General features: G+C 42.9%; 1 protein-coding gene and 1 long non-coding RNA gene across 4 annotated transcripts; one reads left to right on the top strand and one right to left on the bottom strand.

The window, feature by feature from the left end:
* Positions 1–7,924: 7,924 nt before the first annotated feature.
* Positions 7,925–21,203, bottom strand: TAGLN3 (transgelin 3). Of its 3 annotated transcripts, XM_081002789.1 has the most exons (6): positions 20,997–21,203; positions 18,689–18,799; positions 17,799–17,980; positions 16,573–16,747; positions 10,270–10,372; positions 7,925–8,471 (listed from the first exon to the last, which is right to left on the bottom strand). In XM_081002789.1, the coding sequence occupies exons 3-6, from the start codon at positions 17,976–17,978 to the stop codon at positions 8,330–8,332; spliced, it is 600 nt and encodes a 199-aa protein (XP_080858915.1). In that variant the 5' UTR covers positions 17,979–17,980; positions 18,689–18,799; positions 20,997–21,203; the 3' UTR covers positions 7,925–8,329. The 3 variants fall into 3 exon arrangements, with proteins under 3 accessions (XP_080858915.1, XP_080858916.1, XP_080858914.1); XM_081002790.1 differs by lacking the exon at positions 20,997–21,203 and having other exon boundaries at positions 18,689–19,008; XM_081002788.1 differs by lacking the exons at positions 18,689–18,799; positions 20,997–21,203 and adding an exon at positions 18,312–18,668.
* Positions 20,075–22,967, top strand: LOC308475658. The gene is made up of 2 exons (XR_013985350.1): positions 20,075–20,508; positions 21,389–22,967. It is a non-coding gene; the product is annotated as an uncharacterized lncRNA (long non-coding RNA).
* Positions 22,968–24,576: the final 1,609 nt, after the last annotated feature.

Raw genomic sequence — 24,576 nt, 5'->3', positions numbered from 1 at the left:
GTGCCAAGGTAAACTGTTGAATGGTTGTCTGGAAAAGGGACCCTGTGCATAAAAAGAGGGAGCAGCAAAAACAAACAGTATAAACAGTTTGGAATATATTAGTTTATTGATTTACAGCATTGTCTTATAGGGCAGGGTGAAATTGTGCTATGAAATTGACTACAAAAGCAATTAAAAAGGGGCTGTGTATCCAATGCTGTACCAACAGAGTCATGCAACAGGACTCTCATTTCCTCTCCTCCCCCTCTGGATGGCTTATTATTATTATTATTATTATTAACAGCAGCAGCAGCAACAACAACAGTAACAACAACAACAGTGGTCACACCCTGGAAACATCTTCAACTGGCCAGCAAAACCAAGTGAGGGTAGTCAATGGGTCTCAAACCCTTAATGACTTAGGGACTTCCCCTGCATGCAAATACAGATTCTGGTAAACGGAGGAGATGACACCAATAGTGGGTTCAATGGTCAAGAAGGCAGTTTCTGCATGTGCTTCAGAGGGAAGTGAGGGGCAGATGGGGCTCAAGAACCTGGGAAGGTAGTCCATCTAAGAGAAGGAAAACTCTGATCCTAAACCTCCACTGCCTTGTGGGCTATAACTGCCTTGTATGATATTTAAAGGCTCTAACTCAAGATATGTAATCTTCACACTGGAAATTTCTTCTTTTGCTGGGATGGTGTTCTCTTGCTCTATAGAGTTAGGGAACGTTTCCATCCTTTTTATTCTGGCAAGGCTCCTGTGCCTTTCAACAGCTGCATGACGAGCAGAAATTGAGCAGCTGATTCTTTTCCAGACATGCAGATGCTTAACCGAATTCTCGACCCATTCCTTGTGAGAAATTGGACAGCTCAGCATTTCACAGGGATCAGATTCACTGTCCATCAAACATTTAGGGCAGTCTTCCCGCTATAGCTCAAAAAGCATTCTGGTTGAATGTTGCAGTTTAGAAAGCAACTTCTGTTCCAACTATTATGGCAGCCACTCCAGATTCTTGCCATCTTTTGAGAATCCCACTTACGCGAATGAGTGATTATACTAGCAATTATTCAGCCTTTTCACAAACCATCTGGAACATCGCAACATTTTACTCTTTCACTCTAAGCTGTAATTCTTAAAACCATCACAATTATCAGCAGCAGCAGACAAAACTGCATTTTTGCCCCTTTGTTGTTTAACCCATACCTTATAATTCTCGCATCTGCAAGGAATGGGATGCCATCAGTTTACACAATATGCTAATCCTTTTATACTAAACTATATTTATGATTACAAGCAGTGTTTCATAGGAGCAAATGGGGCTCCGCCCCACCAGCTTCAGCCAGACCCACACTGCAGGAGTGGCACGGCCTGTTAGCTTCCTCCTCCTTAGTCTGCATTGTTGCTCACGTAGAAGCCAGCAGGGAGGAGGATGGGGGCAAAATTAGAATTTGTTGTCTCCTCCTGTCATTGGCTCTGACTCCATCTGCTGTCAGTCTCCCAACCTTTCACCCTACCAGTCTCAGTGGACACCAGCCATCACTGGTCGCAAGATATGTGCACACTCTTGTGTGGAGTGGCCCCCAGAAGGTTCATTAAGGGCAAATGTGGCCCTTGCATCAAAAAAACAGTAGCCACCGCAGACCAGAGTGTCCCCGTTGTAGAGATGCTGTTGCGATGGACAGTTTAGGTCACCTGAACTGTGTTGACAAACATCTCTTTCCAGCGCTATCTCTGTTACATGGAGGGTTTTTTGAAAGAGAGGAGTCCTTCTAATCTTTGGTTGACCTACACACCAGTGTCAGTACTGCAGCAGACAACAAACCACACTATACAACCCGAGGAGCTGAAAGGGAAGGAACCAAAGCACAGGGAGATTACGTGGCATCCCTGGCAGGAGACAAGACAAGTTGGATGGTGAAGGAGCAGGACTGCAGCAATGGGAGGAAGAATAAATAGGAAGGAATCTCCTCTCTCCACAGAACATCCCATCCTTCATACCGCCAGTCTTAAAAGCTAGGCGATAATAATATTGAATAGATTGGTGCACCCAGAAACTACTAAGATTCAGGTTGGCTCCTTTAGTTTGCTGCTGCTCAAGACTGAGAAATGATCTTCAAAAAATGAAATCCTAGTGGATTGCTCACTAGCCAAGACCTATAGTGTATCTTAGGAATTGTAAGAATTCTACCTAAAACAATAGTTTAGTCACTTCTAAAAGCGCCGGACTGATAACCAAACTAAATTAGCATTTCAGGCCTCTGTTTGCACCTTTATATTTTCCTTTACCCATCAACAGAAACCAAGCAGTCATGTGCAAACCCATCACACTTCATTGCATTTCACACATTATTGAACAAGCACTTTAGCAAGAGATAGCTTAGGGACATGGACATGTGGCTTTTAGAAACTGTCCTCCAAATGGGAAATGTTAACCAGTTAATAGCTTACAGTTCCATAGACATAATAAGCCCCAAAGATTATAAATATATTGCCATATCCCTATCATCTGTGAAGCCGTGTGACTTGTATATTTCCCCCCCCCCTTACAATCCAATCCTCCTTTGATATGCATGATTTATTGAATGAACATTATCAATAGCAAAAATTGTCTTTGTCTAGCTGTCTCAACTGCACACACAGCAACAAGGCAAATATCTGGGAAAATCTCAGAGTCATTTATATAATCAACTAAATCATAAATCACTAAAGGTTGATTTGTATGAGCAAGCTCTCATTCAGCCTATCCTGATTCAGCAGTGCTTCTTTATACAAACCAGGATTACCAAAGTATAAGAATTCATTGCATGCACAGCTATTAAAAGGTTAGCTGCAATAGGTCCACAGATTACGTTGTATCTGAGATTTTGAATGATACACATTTTAAATGGGTATACCTGTTATTGTTTACATGCTTACTAAATAAGACAGAACAGAAGAAAATGAAGATGTCCCAAAGCAAATACTGTATATACTTTCCTTTCTTTTTCCTGACTTCCCTTTGGTTGTTGACCATATCAGCAAATATTAAGACACTAGACAATTAAAGGATTCTATTTTGTTGATTCTTCTTCTGAGCAGAAGATCTGCCTGCACTCCAGACTATACAGTTACAGGCCTCAGCTCCAAAGCATTGTCTATCTGCTGCCACTAATCATTTTCTGCTAGGATTGATCCATTATCAGGGCAGCAAGAGAGAATTTCTATCATGGGGGCCATTCCAGAGAAATCTCATTAGAACTAAAGGTCACAGCACAGTATGCAGTACTAAATTCATCACAACTCTAGCCATATTTATTCCTGCTGTTCCAACACAGCAGTAAGTCTCTATTTTATAACATTATTTAAGGTCACAGATGATGCATTGACAGAGATCTGAGGTTGCAGCCCTGGACAACTATCGTCTGGGTGTGGGTGAAATACACACAAAACTGGAAATGTTAATTTTCCAGTCACCTGGAAGGATGGGAAGACCACTTTTCCATTCAAAACTGGCCAGTGGAATGGCGGTTCTTAAAGTTTCTGAAAGATCTCCCTTACAGACACAGAGTTGACTCATGGAGACTCTACTTGAGGTAGATTGGCGGGGCTAATCCATGACCCTGCAGATATCACTGCCTTCCAGTTCTCAGCATCTCTGCCCATGCTGGCTGGCTGGCACTTCTGGGTGTTAGGAGTCCCCCAGCATCTGGAGGCAGGGCTGGCTCAAAACATTTCACTGCCTGAGATTAAGAAGAAGAAGAGATTGGATTTGATATCCCGCTTTATCACTACCCTAAGGAGTCTCAAAGCGGCTAACATTCTCCTTTCCCTTCCTTCCCCACAACAAACACTCTGTGAGGTGAGTGAGGCTGAGAGACTTCAGAGAAGTGTGACTAGCCCAAGGTCACCCAGCAGCTGCATGTGGAGGAGCGGAGATGCGAACCCGGTTCCCCAGATTACTAGAGTACCGCTCTTAACCACTACACCACACTGGCTAGATGGTGCTCCCTTTCCCATTATGCATACAGAACTGATTATAGACTGCCTGAGGCAGCTGTCTCACATTGCCTAATGGTAGGACTGACCCTGTCTGAAGGGCCACAGGTTTCCCATCCCTGATGCAGATTCTCTCAGAAAACTGTACGCTGAGAATGTTTACTGATCGCTTCTAAGATAACATCCTTCACATCTGTTCTGACTGAGTTGTCACTCTGTATATAGTATAGCCGTCAAGCATTCCCAGGTAGCTGCTATTGCTTGGATGAGTTTATGTTACTGCAGCTTGAGGATATAGGCATGAATCTAGTGGTACCCGAACATTATGCTGCTGCTAAAGGCAACAAGCCTTTTCCATTTTTTTTAAAGCTGCTAAATTCAGACAAAAAAATACTTTGTTTTTTCAATATATATTGGACCCATGATGAATAAATAAAATTGATAAATAAAACACAATAAAACCAGGCATCACTTAAGATAATAAAAACTGCAGCCAACAATAGGATACTAAAATGTCATCAGCACCAAGATTATCTTTCTCTTTTGCTGGATGATTTTTTTTTTAAGATTAAAGTAAAACAGTGCCAGATTTATATGGGGATATATCTTTATATCTCCATAGGAACTTTTATTTTTAGTGAAAGCTGGGCATTTAAGGGAGGAAACTTGAATCACCTCAATGGCCAGGTCCCCAAAAACCTCCCATGGCTACAACCCGGCTTGAAAGATGGGGATTTGAAGAAGAGGGAGCAGATGAGCAGTAAATGGAAGGGGTGTGTGGAAAGGCCTGTAGGAGATCGTTTCAACACCATTTCTCTCGCTTACTTAGTAACTGTGGGTGACAGGAACAACTGAAATGTTTCACGATAAAACAGCCACATTTGCTAATGAGCAAACTCCCACAGTGTGTGTGGCAGGCGGGATCCTTCCTTCCATCTCCCCCCCCCCCCTTTGTCAATTAAAGCTTACTTGTATTGTATTACTCTAATGTTCCCAAGCCCTGATTTGATTGAACTGGCTAACTGGATATCCTAGGATTTATTGTGTTTCCTGCCTGTTGTAATAAGCTTTGCTTGGGCTGACGCATTCAGAGCAGAGCAGAGCAGGCTGGATGTAGGAAGAGAGAAGCATACTGGTTCTTACTTTTGTGGGAGGCCATTGTCTGACCAATACTAAACTGGAGGACTGCTATGATCATGTGACTTTGAGCAGCTTCTGTTTAGTATGTGTCATCATCTAGCAGGCAAAGCCTGCAGCTTTATGGATTATCACTGCAGCCATTCCTACCATTAGGCAGAGTGAGGTGACTGCCTTAGGCAGCAATGCTGCATGTGCCAGGTTCAAGGTTCTTTTGCTAGTGCACAAACCCCTGAACAATGCAGGTCCGGAATAGCTTATGATGTGTCTTACTCTATAATAGTTAAGAAACCTTTTCAGCGTTTGCCATTTCAAAGAAGTGTTCTTTGAAATATAGCAGGATACGGGTATGATAGATGATGTTTTAGGATCCTATTGTCCATTGCAGTCTTTATTACCTTAGTTGTGCCTGGTTTTATTGAACCATAATTCATCATAGACTCAGTATATAGAGGAAGAAGATGGCATCACATTTCTCTAAAAATGGAACAGGCTGAATGGTGCCAAATTTAGACTGATTAATGCTAAGGCCAGGGATGCTTGTGTGTGCACAGTGCAGTATTTGGGTCTCAGGTGCCTTCCTGCAGGCCTGTTGGGAATCCCACAGGAGCTGTGTGTTTACTCTCTATATTATTTGGGAGAAGGGCGCTTCCAGATGTAGACAATTTACAAGCATGCTTTTAGAAATTGAATAGCTATTCTCCTTCCAACCCCAGAAGTTGGGGGACAATTTTCCTTGAGACCATTGGGTGTAGTGAGATGTTTAAATGCTCCCTCTAAGCTTTGTAGGACTCCCACTCCTGCCTACTTTCCGCTGCAATGGGAAGGGAGGAGGAGAGAAAATGAATTAGAAAGGGAAGTGATAAACCAATAGAGTTGGTTTCATAGTAAGTGCCCATGGTGGGAGCAGCCTGGGACTCTTATGTTCAGGATAATTTGGTGTCACTGTTAGTGTTCTGCATGTTGTCTGACCATATCGCCAGGCTGGCCAGCAAGAAGCCCTCTGTTTCTGGGCAATGTGGAGGCATATTCCTGCTCTATCAGACCACACCCGGAGTACTGTGTCCAGTTCTGGGCATTACAATTTAAGAAGAATATTTTCAGCCTGGACCATGTGCAGAGGACAACAACCAAGATAATCAAGGGTCTGGAGACCAAGCCTTATGAAGAATGGTTGAAGGAGCTCCATATGGTTAGCCTAAGAGGAGACTGAGAGGAGATATGATAGCCACCTTCAAATATCTAAAGGGCTGTCACATGGAGGATGGAGCAAGCTTGTTTTCTCCAGCTGTGGAGGGGAGGACCCGAACCAACAGTTTCAAGTTACAAGAAAGGAGATTCTGACTGAACATCAGGAAGAGCTTTCTGACAGTAAGAGCTGTTCAAGAGTGGAACAGACTCCCATGAAAGGTGGTGGGTTCTCCTCCCCTGGAGCTTTTTAAGCAGAGGTTGGATGGTCATCTGCCATTGATGCTTTAGTTGTGATTCCTGCATTACAGGGGGTTGGACCAGATGATTCTTAGGGTCCCTTCCAACCCTACAATTCAATGAAAAGAACATTATGGCCTATCCAGTCACAGAATCATAGAATCACAGAATTGTAGAATTAGAAGGGACCCTATCTAGTCCAACCCCCTGCAATGAAGGAATCCCAGCTAAAGCATCCATGACCGAAGGCCACCAAGCCTTTGCTTAAATACCTCCAAAGAAGGAGAGCCCACCACCTCCCGAGGGAGGCTTTTCCACTGTCAAAGAGCTCTTACTGTCAGAAAGTTTCTCTGTATGTTTAGTCGGAATCTCCTTTCTTGTAACTTGAAGCCACTGGTTCGAGTCCTACCCTAGAACAGGATCCTGTTCCAGCATCCTGTTCTCACAGTGGCCAATCAGACACTTTCAGGAAACCCACAAGTAGGACAACAGCATCCCACCCTCATGGGGCATCCAGCAACTGGCATCAGAAGCATTACTGCCTCTGGCAGCAGCAAGGTTCTCAAGGATGCTGTTGGTATATTTCCAAAAAACAAAATTAAAAACTGGGTGTGTGGCTGGCCTGCTTGGGATGTGCCTGCTGGGTGTGTGGCTGGCCTGGGATTCTTTAAATAAACATTTCTTCTGTGTTTCTCCTTCCTTTCCAGGGCTGAGAATATATTGGATGAAGCACCCATTAAGCCAGTTTAGCAACAACAAACATTCATACCAGGCCTAAAATAAATATAGGATTGTTTGGCTCATTCAACTTTTCCTGTGATAGGTCAGCCCATTCATTTCTTCTAGGTATAGCACAGGCTTGTCCAACTTCCAAGAGACTGCAATCTACTCCCTCTATAAAAAAGCTGGTGGTGATCTACCCACTGGATTGACCAAAGTTGTTAGGCTTTTTTTAGAAAATCAAGTTGTTGAGCTTTCGGAGGAAAGTCAAAGTTGCTGAGCTTTTATGGAAAAGTAAAAGTTGTTGAACCTTTTTGGGGAGCTCAAAGTTTTTTGGGAGGGGGTGGAAGCGGTCCCTCGATCTACCACGATCTACCACAGGCTCCCCATGATCTACCAGTAGATCGCGATCTACCTGTTGGCCATCCCTGGTATAGCAGATCCAAATGGCACCTGGTTGAAGCTGCAGGTTTGGTGTCCCCCCCCCCCCTTATTGGGATCATCCTAAACAGCATCACAGCCCATGTTAGAGCTCAAAGTTAGGCACATTCTTCTCATTGGTATCAAACACTGCAAAACATATTCTCCCTCCTTGCCTTTTGGAGCAATTAAATCAGACCCTGGCTTTGCTCTATAGAAAGCCTTGTGTTTCTCTCTTTACAGAGCAAGTCTTTTTCCAGATTGTTTTTTCCCCCTGATTTATTTTTATTTTTAGAAGAGCAAATTATTTCACCAGTAGAGTGGAGAAGAAGATTGCCGAGGTGCAAGAGAGCAAGTTCAATAAGACACAAGTACAGAAGGTAACAAACTGCAAATAAATACAGAAAAACAGTCTTTGCATAGTTCAGAAACGAACATCACAGGGCATCAATGTGCTGTGCAAAGTGGTACACATCAAGCACACAGGTCCACATTTCAGGTTGAAAGGTTGCAGCTGGAAAAAGAAATCCAAAAATCTTAGAAGGGAAAAATTAGAAGCAGATTTTTTTTCTTTTTAGCATGAACATTAACTAGCTATATTTTTTTTCCCCAGTCAGGCCATGCTGTAGATTGTGTGAGTGTGTGTTTAAAGGTGAAGAATGTGACCTATATGATCTGTCTTGGCATGCCGTATCCCGTCATCCCAGACTGAGACGCTCCCTTGTTGCTCCCCATTTGGAGACCGATGACATTCTGTCCTTGACGAAGTTGCTCTTCCGAAAACCCTCGCCGGTTCTTTTGTGCTTTCCTGTGAAGAAGAATTTGTAAATGTGACAAGCCTGAAGTTAGTTCTCATTTGCACATCGCTTTGAGCACTTAGGTGGATTGGTGAAGCAGATCTAAAGTGGTACATGTTCTGGGCTTTAATTCCTCGCATTCATTTTCCTTAAAAAGGAACACAGGTACAGTAAGTGCTGAAGCTCTCATCCAGAGGACAGCAAAGGGCAAAGCAAGTGGGGCATGATCAGAGAAAGACTCCTACTAGAGCAGCCTTCCTCCTGCCTGGTGTCCTCCAGATGTTTTCAATTGGACTACAACTCCCATCGTCCCTGACTATTGTGCCACTGCTGAGTCCCAACGTATCTGGAAGGCAGCAGACTGGGGAAGGCTGTTCTAGAGTTTAGATAGCTTCTGATCCTTCTTAGAAAGGTTCCCATCCACCCTAAAGATCAGAAAACTAGATCTCCTGGGTTTGCTGCTGTTGATGCATTAGCTATGCCCACAAAATAGACGGGGAAAATCTTTTAGCATGGCCAAATCAATATAACGCTTTCCCAATGGCTGAGGTCTTAAGTAATCTGGCCACCATCCAGCAAAACACTTAAGTGGATGCCCAAATGATCTGCTAGATTAAGGCAAGAATGTTGAAGACTGAGCACCATTGTCCCAGGAGCTGGTGTTACAAAATCCATAAAATGCCAACTCTGCAATGAGTTGTCCAGAAAAGTTGGCTCTCTTACTCTGGTGTATACTTGCTTTTTTATTTTTTAAAAAAGGTTTCATTGCAGGTTCTGGATGATTTAGTCACAGCTGCCGATTAATTTGCACAAATCGGATAATAGAACAAAACTTTGAGGAAAGACTCCATTTTTAAAAGCACACAGCATGCAATACATTTATTTGATTATGAATACAAATGTCTTTGGAATTATCCTAGGGGGATGAAACTGCTTATCAGAATTTGAAAAAGGGCCTCGTGTGCCATAATTCTAGCAGCCTTTTCATGACAATCTTTCATAGCACTCTTCCTTCATTCCACCCCCAACATTCAGTCAGTCAGCCTCTGGAGTATCGCCTCCTCCTGCTGGTTTCACATATGAATACAGTGGGAAATAATTTAGAAATTTATTTAGAAGTTTAGAATCATCTGTGGACAATTAGATGACTATATTATGTGATGCAATGGGTCAGTTAATGTAGGGTTGCCATATGTTCGGAATTTCCAAGATGTAGCCGGGATTCAGCAGACTGTAACAGCGCCCAGGCAGAAATGACTTAAATGTCCAGAAAAATCCAGATGTATTGCAACCCATGTTGGAAATGTAGATTTTGGTGAATTTCCCTAAAAATACCTCAAAAACTTCTCCTTTTTTTTGAGATTTTGCTAAAAAATAATCCTGCCCACAGATGCCCCTGGATGGGCTTGAACCACCAACCTTCTGGTTAACCCATTAACTAGGGTTGCCATATTTCAAAAAAATTGGCCAAAGTTGTGGAGCCTTTTTTTTAGCAAAATCTCAAAAAAAAAAGGGTCCAGCAAATTCTGGACATATAGCAGCCCTAGGAAAAATACAATTTAAGGCCATACCTCCCAGTGCATTAGAATTCCTACAACAACAGAAAAATAATTAAGAGGTCCACCAAAACTCTCAGCAATTTTCATGTGACCCATTGGGGTGGGTGGGGGAACGGAGGTTTAGGAACCACCCCGCTCAAAGATTGACAATATGAATTCAGCAAACGGTGAATTTGGTGCTGATTGACACATTTAGTCTACACCCAAAAAATGGTCCCAGGGGATCCAGGGAAGAGCTATAGATCCTTACCTGTGAAACCAGGCTGGATCCCCTCTATAGCATCCGTCATCCCTTGTGACAGCTTCGCTGCCCAAAGCCATTAAAGTTCTTTGTACAGCAGCCATGTCCTTCCCTAGAAAGGCAGAGGAAGAGAGAGATTCTTTACTGCTACGTTGTTCGGTTGTAGTTTTGACAGTACTGTAGACACCAGTTCAATCCCAGAAATCCCCAAGGCTTTGTTATCCCATTATGTTTTCTGTTTCTCTTCTGGTCTCGTGGGCACCATCAGGGTTTCCCTCACCCAGAACTGCTGCTTCTTTCACCTTGCAAACTGCATGGTTTGCAGTTGACACTGGGGTGGTTCTGCAATTCCCCCCAATACAGTGCAGTTTGGGGTGTTATTTTCACCAATATATACATTCCCCCCAACACTTTACACTAGTGTGCACATCTCTGTGAATGCTACCTGACATTGTAAAATTTGGAGAAGTGTGAATTTTGAAGGATGAATTGTTTTTGGAATTAGATAAGTTTGTCTTTAAAGGTGAATTGAATCAAATTTCTCCTTCATCCCTAATTCCTAAAGCTATGAATACTGAAGTCTGGGCCTGCCCATTCTGTGTATAGCACTGTATACAGCACACTTAACTTAGGACCGCTCATACGCCTTCTCTGCTTATGCCTCACACTTTGCTCCATGTCCAGTGAACTCATTGCCCTTCCACTACCAGCCAGATCCCTTCCTTGTGTCAAGACAAGACCCTACACTGATCCCTCAGTCTCCCCATTTTAGCAAGCCAATCCTTCCACATAAAAATGATCCCCTTTGCAAAGCTTGGTCTGCATCTCCACCATACATCTCAAGCTGTATCATACCTCTTTAAACAACCGTGCCTCTCCCAAAGAACTTTGGATCCTGTCTTTTGTTAAAGGTGCTGAGAGCCCTGTTCCCTTCACAGAGCTAAGATTCCCGAAGAGGTTTAACAGTCAAACCCTCTTCCCAAGGAACTCTGTATAGTGCAGATGGGGCCTTAAATTGACCTAATTGCAGAGAGACTGATGCGTGACCCCACTTAACCTCAAATCTAAAGTGGCACAACAATATTGAAAACCATGGAGCGCAGCGTGTGGAAAGAGAACTCACTGCTGGAGCTACTGCAGAGGAAAGTGACTGTGTTTATTGTGGAAATAGGCTGCCACTGATTTCATACCAATCCTTGTTAGAAACATCATTCAACTCATTAATCTTCCCAGCAGTCCCAAAGTAAATCAGCTTTGCTATCTTCATTTAACAAAGGCAGGGAGATGGTCTGGGGCAACAGAAAGAGGTAGCATTAAAGTAGGAGGCGAGGGCCTTTGATGGCTAGATTCTGCAACCACACAATGCTTCCAAATATCCGTGTCCCATTTTAAGCAGGCTATCCTGGATCACAGAAGCCAATCCTGGCTTCAGTTTGGATCCTGGAATATCTGGTTTTTTGGTCCAGCGCTCTGGCACAAGGACGCTTTGGTGCAAGCCTGTTGACAATCGCCAGAGCACCAGATTGGATTATTTTACCAATAATTGGTTAATTACATTATATGATTTATGCTGTACTTGTGAGGTTCTGTTCTGTTATTGTTATTTATCGTTTGCAAGCAGTTTGAGGATTTGTTTGAATCTAAAACAGGACACGGGTGGCGCTGTGGGTTAAACCACAGAGCCTAGGACTTGCTGATCAGAAGGTCGGTGGTTCGAATCCCCACAACAGGGTGAGCTCCCGTTGCTTGGTCCCTGCTCCTGCCAACCTAGCAGTTCGAAAGCACGTCAAAGTGCAAGGAGATAAATAGGTACCGCTCCGGCAGGAAGGTAAATGGTGTTTCCGTGTGCTGCTCTGGTTTGCCAGAAGCGGCTTAGTCATGCTGGCCACATGACCTGGAAGCTGTACACCGGCTCCCTTGGCCAATAAAGCGAGATGAGCGCCGCAACCCCAGAGTCGGCCACGACTGGACCTAATGGTCAGGGGTCCCTTTACCTTTACCTTTAAAACAGCATAGGAATACAGTCAATTGATCAATTAGGCTGGTGTGAGAGCCAGGAGTCTGAGCTTTAAACTGGGAAGGTGTCTTAGTTCAAATCTCACCCCAACCGTAAATTCCTACATGATTTCTTAATCTCAGCCCCAAACTGAATTCCCACTCAGCCATGAAGCTCGCTGGGTGAGCTTGGTCTGGTCGCCGTCTCTCAGCCTAACCTTCCTCACAGGGTTGTTGTGGGGATGAAATGTGGAGGAGGAGACCCATGTAGACCACCTTGAGCTCCTTGGAAGAAAGCGTGGTGTATAAATGTAATAAACATAAAACACAAACACAAAACACATACCAGAAATATGGAGGGGAGAGCATCATAGCAACAAGCTCCTCATTCCATCCAACACATCTTCTATTGTTGAATGAACAGGAGCACAGGTGCTTTAATGAACACACAGAGTGGAGCCTGCACCCACAATGTTCCACAAACATACACATATTTTAAACTCCTGCAAATGGCCCAAGCAGAAGCCTTTTCCAGCCCTGCATTCTGTTATAGCACACTGCAAATCATGGCTTGAAAATGGCTGTCCCAAGTAGTTGATCTCAGTACAGTTCAGGAACTCAGAACAACTGATCAACGAATGATGAATAAATACATCCAGGATCTTCAAGTTCTGTTCTAAGCTTTTCTTACAGGGCTGGGGAATCTGTGACTCTCCAGACATGGCTGGACTGCAGCTATCATCATCTGCTGATGCTTGGCCATGCTGACTGGGGCTTATGGGAGTTGGCGCCCACCACTATATGGAGGGTTACAGGTTCCCTACCCCTGTTCTATAATTAGGTAAAGGTAAAGGGACCCCTGACCATTAGGTCCAGTCGCGGACAACTCTGGGGTTGTGGCGCTCATCTCGCTCTATAGGCCGAAGGAGCCGGCGTACAGCTTCCAGGTCATGTGGCCAGCATGACTAAGCCACTTCTGGCGAACCAGAGCAGCGCACGGAAACACCATTTATCTTCCCACCAGAGCAGTGCCTATTTATTTATTTACTTGCACTTTGACGTGCTTTCAAACTGCTAGGTGGGCAGGAGCTGGGACCGAGCAACAGGAGCTCACCCCGTTGCAAGGATTCGAACCGCCGACCTTCTGATCCGCAAGCCCAAGGCTCAGTGGTTTAGACCACAGTGCCACCCGTGTCCCTTATAATAATTATAATCAGGGATAGGCAAATCCTTCAATTTTAGCTCTCCCATTTACCCATTTTCTGAATGTTAAATTCAGCTCTCTACATTCTGTGTCCATTTGCTCAGCCAGGCTCAGCTGACATTAAATTTCCAACCTTGGCTCAGTCAAAGATATGCTGGTGTAACTTGCCCGTCCCAAATGAGGTGAAGCTCACTGATCTGAGGCCAGTGTAAGTCCCCAGAAAGGGACACTCCAAGGTCATGGTAGAGGAAGCACCAGAGAGAGCAGACCAAGGCTGGATCCTAAGCCTGTTCCACTCAGTCATGTAATCAGGCAACCTGGCACAGAACACAGTTTTAATGGCTCCCTTCTGCCAGGGTTTGGCAGAGTAGAAGCAGCAGCAGCTCCATTGCTGAATGCAGTTTGGATATGGTGCTTCTTTATGTGAGCTTATTTTACACCTGCATGTTTTTCACCAGCTTCCTGTAGGATTACTCCCTATCTGGCCCCATGGAGGCAAAAGGGAAATGAGAGGGTGGGCCATATGTCTTACTTTACAGAACACAATCCTCTTTGAGGAGGTCCAAGTTTGGTCCAAGTTCAGCTTACAGATAAAGATCCTACACGAAGGGAGGAGAGCAGCGTCCTTGAAGTTTCTCATCAATATTTAGCACCTGGACCAAGCAGGCAAACGGGCCACCTATTTATCCTATTTTAGTATTGTATTTCTGTGTAAATTATAGTCATTATTTGCAAATACGTATAAATTAGCACATGCAATTTGCCTTTTTTGGGGGGGGGGGCAATGTGTAAATAAGCCCAAGAATGGACTTCAGCCACAGGAAGAAGAGCTTGCTTCAGCCTTCTCCCCTGAGAGCTAGTAGTCACATTCTTCAGGGCTTTCAGCTGACACTGTCTCAAGCCTTCCTGGCCATTATCGTCATTACATATCTATAAAAGGACCATGGATGCAAAAGTCACAGTAAATGGGTTAGACGAGCCTGCAAGCTCATAATCTAATTTAAAACACAGAATGAACAGAAAGGAGGGGAAGTGGATGGTTTGTTGATTGCTACGTAGGACTAAGAAATAGAAAATAATCAAAACCAAAGAAAACGGAAGAATGAGTTGGTTGTGAAAACTGATTTGTGTTTTTGTCTTGAATCATGTACACAGATTAGACAGCTGCTGCATGCATGCTTTTTCTTACACAGGGATTAGCTCCATGTGAGAAAAATGTCATGCGTGAAAAGATTTTAACATGGCTACTTTTCTGGAAGGTGTACATACATAGACACCCAGTAGAGGTTCTGGGAAACAACTTGTTGTGTAAAGTGGATTCAAATCATCACATGGGTTGACGCTAACTCTAGTCCTCCAAAGAGAGAGAGAGTTTTAGGAAGGGAAAACAAATCAAAGATGAAGGGAAATTGTTGAATCAGATTGTGAAAATGAAAGATGTTGCAATCTTGAGCTCAGAAAACAAGCAAAACACTAGTGGCCAAAACACTGCACCCCCTCCTTGCGCCCCACTGACTGGGGTTGAAATGAACAGAGATGTCCCTCTGCCCTGCTAAGCCAGCCTCCTATCACCTGCTGGATGTGTCAGCTGGTGGGTAGGCCGCAAAATTCCTGCTGGTGGGAGCCAGTGGAAAGCCTTAAAAGAAGGCATTCCGTGGGTGACTGACAGAGACTGAGCCAGTGTGGACCCTGGATGGATTGGACCCTGAGCTGATTCCATTGCTGTCCTGCAATGGCTTAGGACCTGATCGCTGCACCAACTCCCAGACTGCTTCAGTGATCTGCCTGCTCCCCACCCACTGTGCATTGCAGGACTACAACTACAGATGTGGTGGTGGTTTCACTGCTCCATACAACCCCACCGGCAAAGGGAAGGGAGGTTTGGATTGCAGCCTAAATCACAAATGACTCTGAATCCTATCTCCTAACCCAAAATTCTGACCAAAACTTAAAGTGTTAGCAAAATTTAGTTCAAGAATTCTCTATATGCGGTACATGACTACGTACAACTCTCTTCCTTTGAGTTTCTGAGTTATAATATGATCATACAGTTGGGCAAACATCTTCAAAATGCACACATGTTGTTCATGGTAGGAACACATGATGCTATCTTCTATTGAGTCAGATCCACTGACCCATCTTGCTTAATATTGGCTGCACTGACTGGCAACAGCTCTCCAGGGTTTCAAACAAGAAGTCTTTCCCAGCTCATATCTGAAGATGCTGAGGACTGAACTCAGAACTTTCTACATACAAAGCAGTTGTATGTAGAGCTATGGGCCTTCTAGAAAGTGATGGACAACATGCTTAACAGTTTGGGCTTGATATTGGCAAGAAGAGGATTAGTGGTTGATCTATAAGTTGTTAAAAGAAGTCCTGCACTTTGCTAGTGGATATTTCCCGTGTGAGTATGAACATTCAAGGTTACTAGATGTTCCCTGGCATTTAGGAGCATGCTTTAACTCCAGAGCATAACAGCAGCATAGAAATGAGACCGTGTTCCTTATTTCAGAAACCTTATTGTGGACCATGCTGACTGGGGCTGATGGGAATTGGAATTCAACAATGGAGGGCCATAGTCTCCCTATCTTTGGCCTAAATGCTAGCTGTGAATTGCCCCATTTTCCAGCGATGGAGTAAGACCATGTAGATTTGGGGTTCCGGTCCAGGTCCAGTTCCAGGCCCGGCCCAATCCAACAGTTTGCCCTGACTAGGTTACTTTAGATAACTGCCTCACTCAAGCATGAAAATGGACACTGTTGTGGGAATACTGTTCATAGTGAAAATTGGATATTACCACAGTTTCTGCTGAACCTTCTATAGAAACTACCCTTTCTCTTAGATTTGATAGGTTTCCATCAAAGTGATATATTTTTCAGTTATGGATTAGTACAAAAGATGTCATAAACTCCTGGAAAAAATATAAAATCTCTCAGAGAAGATAACAAGCTGGGAAAAACATGGTTGTGACACAACAGAAACAGAAGAGAAAGATAATGACATCAGGGAATTTCCACCCTAGAGACGCGCATGATTAGCATCAGTCTAAGTAGTGTAATATAAAGAAGGCAATTGTCCCTTCAATAAAAGCTCATATAAATGGATATTGGTACCTTCCCATAAATCCACTGTCTGGAAAATATCTGTTGTTCGTATTCCATAGATTTCTGCCGCTTTCAAGAATTGGGAAATTTGCTCCATTTGCTTGAAAGCCATCTTTGATTCTGTGATCTTTGGAATGGGTTCTTTCCCCTTGGGATGTAAACTGTTTATTAACTTGCACAGCAGCTGGGAGATTAAAGATAGAAGCAGAAATGAAGAGGGGGGAAAATCAATTAGTTCCAGCTGACTAAAGACAACATGTACACGCTATTGAGTTTATGGTGTGGGTGCTCTGGTGCCACTCACGGAAGGAAATCTTCTCAAAAATCAAATCAAATAACAACTGAGAATAATTCTGAATGTGTTAGAAGCAAATAAGTTTTTTTTTAAAAAAAAATGCAAGCCAAAGCTTCCATTTCTGCAGCTGGACCAAACATGCATGGATGTACTCAGGCGGACAAAATCAAATCATTCGCTAAAGGTTACATAACAATTGACAGTTGTGTGGGAGAGCAAAACGGTAGCTGGAGTCCAACTGTAAGTGCTTCCATTTGGTATACTGTTAAAAACACAATGACAGAGGCTCAATAATTTGCCATGTCTTATATCTCCAGGGCAAAGGACAGCATCTTTGTGCTTATTTGGTTTTAAAAAATAAATAAATCCAACATGTCATTTAAAGTCTTCAGGATGTTTACAAAAACAGATCAGGAATGTAGCATAGCACATTTTACTTTTTCTTTTCTTTTTAAAAACCAACACTGACTGGTTTCTAAAGAAGATAAACCTGGTATTAAAAGCTCAGCTAAAAAAAAAGAAAAGCAAAGCAAATCTGTTCTTCTAATTGTCAGAGAAATAGTTACCGAATTATATAATCTGCCCATCTGTCTCTATGCACATATACTGGCTATTGTTTCTAAAACCTCCTGATCATAATAAGCAATTGTTTTAAATATTTTAATTGTCCTAAAAGAGAAAAACAGTTTAGAAATGAAATTGATACTCTTGGTAAAATGTAAAGTTAAATTCCAATCCCAAAATATTACTTTGTTACCTAATGATTTCTACAGGGTTTATATGGAAGTAGGGTTGTTGCCGGGGGTGGGGGGTGGGGAAACACTGTCCAAGGTAATTGATTAGCTTTCTCCAAAGGAGCTGCGGAGGGCAAAAGCTAAGGAGCAAATCTTAAAGCACACGTTGTTATTATTATTGATGCAACATCAAGACTATTACTTACTGTTCCATCCATTAACCATTTCTGGAAATGTTGCCTTCCGGGAGGGGGATGCTCTGTGTTTTCACCACACTGTATGATAATCCAGTCCACCAGCCGACTCTCCAGTTCTGTGTCATATTTCTGTTCGATCTTTTCCTGGACTTCTCGGCTTAAACCATAGCTGGGTCCTCTGTTGGCCATCTCTAGGAAGAAGAAAAACCACTTTATTTAATTTGCAAGAGGTGCAAAGTGCTGAGCATCTATTACCCAGCATCTATTCTGAACATCCTGGAAAGGGATTACTACACAATCCCAAATGCATTACAAAAAAATCAAAAGCCTCATAAATTGCGAGGCCAGTAAAGGGTTTGTGTGTGCTTGCATGAAATCATCAAAGCTGACATTTCGGCTGCAAGTGAAATTTCTGTTGTTGCTAGGAAGAGATGTAAGCATTTCATATTAACATTGCAATTGCCAGCAAATCCAAAGGAATTAAAAGCAAAAAGAAGGCCAAAAGAAAAAAAGGTCTATTACAGGACAACTTGGAATAGCCTTTCAGTGACGCAGGTGATCTGGTGATTTTCAGCAGTGATCTGGGTCCAGAAATGCGGAGACCATCGAAGCAAGAAATGTTGGTAAAATTTATGAAGAGTCGAAGGCTGCTGCGATGCTCTGCTGCTCCTGGAACTGCTGCTGTGGGAGCATCGTGATCTGAAGAAGGCTGTATTGATTTGATTTTCCTCACAGATGAGGAGGGTCAAAGCAGGGGCGTTGCTAAGAGCTATTAAAGAGGCCCTCCTACTCTGTCATGGCCAGAAAAGGATCCCTATTCATCTCAGTCCTCTGCAGCCTGCTCCTCTGCACATACTTCTGCTGCTGTCACTCCTTGTATTCTAGGCTTTGGTACTCACTTCTACGTTCTTATGCTGCAGCCGTTGTCATGGTGCCCAAGAAGACTGCTATTAAAAATACTCTCCCGATTACATCCGTTCGGTGTTGGCTTCTTTAAACCCAAGACAAACCTGCAGAAAATGCGTGGAACAGAGCCCGTAAAACAACAGCAAAGATATATTGTCAATAAACAGCAAAAATCACCAGTGTAAATTCAAAGAAGGTGACTATTTTCATCTGCTTGAATGGAAATAAGAAAGCTAAGCAGCTAAATGCCATCTCAGAGAAGGACACAGTTCCCCATCCTCCACCCCAATTCCCTGCAATGCAGTGTCGGACAGAATATTCCACATTCTTAAAAGTCTAGAACTTTTCCAGTTCTGACTAAGCAAGCTTTGTCATATGCAGAGCTGTGGGTAGCAAGCAAAGGTGCATGGTGGGCCGTGACAACAGCTGTTCAAGACCAGCCCAAGATGCTTTGCTGCCTGAGCTGAGACAGCAAATGGTGCTCCAACCCTGAAGGCAAGATGCACGGCACCGAAGGCCAGGACATCAAATGAACAAGTTGTTTTGGCAGCTGAGGAAGAAAAGCCCACCAGCATCTGTGCCTGCAAATGTAATGGTATGATAATAGTAAATTAAATAGCTAGCAATTTCTTTGCCTTTCATATCTAACCTGAGGTGAACACCTCAGTTCTGCTTATCTATTGTAAAGGTAAAGGGACCCCTGACCATTAGGTCCAGTCGTGACCGACTCTGGGGTTGCAGCGCTCATCTCACTTTATTGGCCGAGGGAGCCGGCGTACAGCCTCCGGGTCATGTGGCCAGCATGACTAAGCCACTTCTGGTGAACCAGAGCAGCGCACGGAAATGTCGTTTACCTTCCCACTGGAGTGGTACCTATTTATCTCCTTGCACTTTGGCATGCTTTCGATCTGCTAGGTTCACAGGAGCAGAGACCGAGCAACGGGAGCTCACCCCATCGCAGGGATTCGAACCGCCAACCTTCTGATCAGCAAGTCCTAGGCTCTGTGGTTTAACCCACAGCGCCACCCGCGTCCCGCTTATCTATAGTACCAGCTCATTATTCAATGGCCTTTGACACCACCATGGTGAACTTAGACCAGAGGATCTCATTCTATTGCTTGCATTGCAGGCATTACACCAAAATGTTGGCTTGTACTGGTTCATATGAAAGCTTGGGGAATGATGCCTTGAAGGCTCCCATGTGTGTTTTGAAAGCTCCTGCCGTGCAAAATTAGCAAAGGGAGAACTCTTCCCCACAACATCCATTTTGTAGGTATGTGTGTTTTCCTCCCTTGCATATGGGGAAAGCATTCAGATATCCAGTCCTGAAACGAAGGACAAGGCAGCACCTCCTTTTCAATTACAGAAGCCCACCAACTTAGCAATTGAAACTCTGTCCTTCAACAGAAGGAAAAGGTCAGCATCTTCAGGAGAAATGGTTGGGGGTTTCCACTTCTACACAACCACAGTATCTGCCATTGAGATGACTCAGCTGTCTCACTCTGCCTAATGCTAGGGCTGGCCCTGAGTCCAGCAAAAGGTTCGTCACATGAGTATGCTGATCATGTTTCCTTCTCCCTCCTTTCCACGCCACTCAAGAGAACTGCCGTCATGTACTTCATATATAGTCATTCTATGTTTCATCTTTTCAGATTTGCAGCGAAGCCTGTTCCATACATTCCCGACAGTTCAGATGCTAAAGACGTGAGCTCTCTGGTTTATATAATTCTCAGACTCTCCTGGCTTGACTTGAATACATGAAAAATTCAGTGGGTGACCTCATTTCCCTGCAAGATTTTCATATTGTGTACTGGTATGTATTTATTTTTAAATAAGTCGCCTGAAAAAATTTCTTATGTAACTCAGCTCTCTTAGAGCTCATCCTACTGCACACACAGCATGCTGTTCATGATAAAGAAATGAGGCATCTGTGGAAAATGTTTTTTTTTTAAGTACTGCCTCAATCGTGTACAAACAGCTAGGTTGCATATACTGATAAAATTGAATTTTTTTTGTTCTGGAAAAGAAAGCTGTGAAGAGGGTCTATTATTCTAGTATCCCTGTAATACAAAAGGGATTTTAATGCACTGCATTTCCTTTGAATTAATTCATACAACTCTATAACATGGCAGTGGAAGGTTATTTGTCACTTCAGATCCACTTCCAACAGGATGAGTCATACTGTAAGGATTGTAGTCAACAAATGAATAGCCATCACCTTATATTTTATGTTGTGAACTGCCCTGTGATCTTTGGGTGAAGGGTGGTATACAAATTTAATGGATAAATAAAAATACTTACTGTAAGCATTTGGAAGGGCCACGCCTCAGTGGTAGATTTCCTTGCATGCAGTAAGTCCCGAGTTCAATCCTTGCCATGTCCAGGTAGGGCCTAAAACACTAGAAAGCCACTTGCTCTCCATGTAGACGATACTGAGCTAGATGGAGCAGTGGTCAGACTCAGTGTAAGACAGTTTCCTATGTTCAAGGAAAGAGCACTCTCTCTCTTGGTGGGGAGGACCATTGGCCCCCAAAAGTTCTGAATTATTAACTTCAGGCAGCTGCTCAAAGCAGGGCCAACAGCCAGGGATGATGAGATTTGTAGTTCTTTAACCAGTGCTGATGCTAAGTGGAGAGTGGAGCCTCTGTAAATCAATGTTCCAAGCTGAAATGCTACTTTCTTTTCCTCCCAAGGCCAGACATACTGAAGGTGTACTTTAAAAAAGAAGGAAACAGAACATGACTTTTTATATATGTGGCTGTATATTGGTGGCGGGCAGAAAAGAAGAATTCTGAATTCTGGCACACTTGAATAAAAATTAAACGATTCTGCCAATGCACTCAAAAAATGGTACTCTAATGTAGATAAGTGCGGTATGTTTTACAGTTAGCATGTGCTTATTTCATAGTCACTCTTTCCTCATGCAGTGCACAATCAAAATCAGCCATTGAAAACTGTTCCCATGGGTACACAATGGGCACTATTTTCTGCTTAGTAGACAGATGGAGACAGCGCAAACAACAGATGCAATATAGTCCAATATAGTTTTATTGAAAAATTGGGCTTCAGACAAGCCGTTCATGTCAAGAGTTTTTCAGTAAGACCAGAAGGATTGTTCAGACATCTTAGTGCCCACAGTCAAATATGCATCTTTGAAACCCATTGATGATATCACATCACATGTGCTTTCAAGAACTGTGTCTTCTTTAATACAAAGGCAGGATGGAATAGTGAATGTCACCAGGTCACAGGAAATGTAGGCAGAATTAGCATAGAAATTACAGGGCAGGAAGCAGGTCAAGATCTGAGACCCCCCCCCCCCCCGGAGGTGCTATGAATAGCAGTTGTACAATTCCTAAGGTTAGGGTGAGTTAAAACAAAAAAAACACCAGGCTTTTGAAATGATAAATATTTTACTTCTATTTTTTTTTTTGGGGGGGGGAACATGTTAAAATGTAGGAGAAAATATGGTGGGAAATGGCACTGATAAATACACCTGGCCAATATACACAGAATTAAATTGGCACACTTGAACCCTGAATGCATTGCTGCATAGACAAGAAAACAAGACAGTTGCAAGCTGATGCCTGAAAAACAAAAAACGCCACCTATTTCCCCATATTGATTGTGGTACCATGAGTCAGCAACCAACCTTGTCCCCAGTCTTCCAAAGGACATGGTAAGAGGTCATGTGGTCCAGCTGGTGATTCCTCCTGCTTCCCTTGGAAACTGAGCAGGCATTACGGTGATCTAGTATCTTAAAGAGAAAAAGCCAGTGGGGACTTGGATGTGTAAATCAAGGGAAATGAAAAATGTTACTGCTTCACACTCTGCTAAAAATCAACACAGTAAATTCAAAATATGGGTTTTGCTCCAAAGAGCCCTATTAAATACACCCTGTGGCCTAGGCATGGTTTTAAGGCTTTTTGACTGCCATTGTTTCTTTGAACAGCAGGCAGACCCATGCACAATCATGAACTGCTTTTGCTAGTCTCCTCAGTTTCAGAAAGGGGTTGCCATATGGTACAGCAGACAGCTGTTGAAGAACAAAGACGGGGCCCAGATGCCCCTCACGTGTGCAGAACTCTCAGTCACCAGACAAAGCTATGAATATCTGCATGACTGATTTCTTCAGGCACCTAGATTTATTTCTAAGATTTATTAGTTCCATGGTCTACAAGCAATTTACATATAAAAGCATAAGTGTATGTACATTATACCAATGAAATTCATATAAAATACTAACATTCTAAAACACCACACACACACACACACACACACAAAAATTAAAAAACAAAAACAAAAAACAAATGCCCTGTAACAGTCACTGGAAGCTTTGGCAGCATGTTAACAGCAGAACAAAATCAGCTCAGTCCATCAAAATTACATCCCTTGATTGGGAAACTAGGCTGATGCAGCCTAGAATGGCATTGGCTTCTTTTTTTGCTGCTGCATCATTAGTCTGTGGTCTACTAAGATCACTAGATCCTTTTCATATGTACTACTGGAAAGCCAGATGTCCTACCTAAGTGTAAAACCTTTCATTTGTCACTACTGAAATTCATTTTGTTAGTTTTGGCACAGTTCTCCAATCTGTTTGGGTCAACCTGAATCCTGTTTCTGTCTCCAGCGGCAGTGGCTACTCCGCTGAGTTTGGTGTCATCAATATGAGAATACTATGTTTAAAATAAGAACTCTTAAACTCCAAAATTTAAAACAATAAAAGCAGTACAATGAGTACATGGCTGCTTGTGGCAGAATATAGAACCTGAGCTGAACATCTATGAAATATCCACTGCATCTCAATCAGCCTTCTAACTGTTCAAATCAAATTCCACCCATTTCCCCATACACGTTACCAGCTTATTTCGTTCATGACAGCTGGGGCTGTTTTATTTCCCAGACAAATCTGTAGGGGCGGACAATAATGAAGAGTTTTAGCACTACAAACCTAATCAAACCTGCCACAGCAAGAAGCATTTCAAATTAATTGAAACCTGGCGATTAGAACAGGATTGTCTTTATTGACCATGAACGTTAAAAGAAATTTAACTCTGCACTTGTGAGAAGAGAAATGTCTGCCCTTAAAGTCATCTTCCTTTGCTCAGGTGTAGAAAAAAAATATTAAAACAGATAATTCATTTCTATTTTAAGTACGGATGTCCTAAAACAAGACAGTAATGGCCAACTTTTCAAATCGCACAGCAGAAGGAACTATAGCTTTGGACATGATGACATCTGAGGTGAGGTCAAAACAGCATCAGTTTCATTCCAGCTGTTTTAATGACTGAAAGGAAGGCATCACACTCCTTTTTGCTTCTGCTTCTTGAAACTACTGTTTCACAGCATGTCTGATCCTGGGTCAAAAGGCTGTAATAATTGGGTTTACACAACAGCTTTTACATGCTCCATATACATTGCCCTCATTTCCTGCTTATGTGCATTTCTCAGGCAACTGGTTGGCCACAGTAGAGAAAAGAATGCTGAATTCAATAGGCCTTTGATGAAGTCCAACACGGATCTCACATTCCTCTCACACTAATACAAGGTAAAGCAAGCTAGTATTATGCCACTAGTTTAGATAAGGATATGACTGTGAGGTAGCAGCTTCCTCCAAAGACTGACTCATAGATGTTAAGTATCACTTTTTTAGCTACTGCACAACACTGTGATCACTACACAAGGATTCTTAAAAGTCATGTTAATTCAAAATGCATTTTGAATTTCAAGCTTTATTTCTAATGAAGAAAAAAAAAATATTCAGCAGTTATTGACTGCAGTAAGCTTTGACCATGTCCACTCTCATCTTCGCTAGGATGAAATGCCAGCTGGTTTCTTCACTCCTAGAATTGTCTCTTGCACCTTTTCAATAAACATTTAT

The sequence above is a fragment of the Podarcis pityusensis genome (genome assembly GCF_964106645.2).
Source record: "Podarcis pityusensis genome assembly, chromosome: 4".
Classification (NCBI taxonomy): Eukaryota; Metazoa; Chordata; class Lepidosauria; order Squamata; family Lacertidae; genus Podarcis; species Podarcis pityusensis.
Note: the sequence above shows the minus strand (reverse complement) of the source record. Positions and strands in the feature narration are given on the sequence as shown.

What these genes read in the sequence shown, in the direction of transcription:
- TAGLN3 (XM_081002789.1), bottom strand. Translation starts at nt 17,978, where the DNA reads ATGGCCAACAGAGGACCCAGCTATGGTTTAAGCCGAGAAGTCCAGGAA. An exon ending in AATGGTTAATGGATGGAACA is followed by an intron (nt 16,748 to 17,798) that starts GTAAGTAATAGT and finishes TTAATCTCCCAG; the next exon opens with CTGCTGTGCAAGTTAATAAA. An exon ending in GATCCAGCCTGGTTTCACAG is followed by an intron (nt 8,472 to 10,269) that starts GTAAGGATCTAT and finishes TCTTCTTCACAG; the next exon opens with GAAAGCACAAAAGAACCGGC.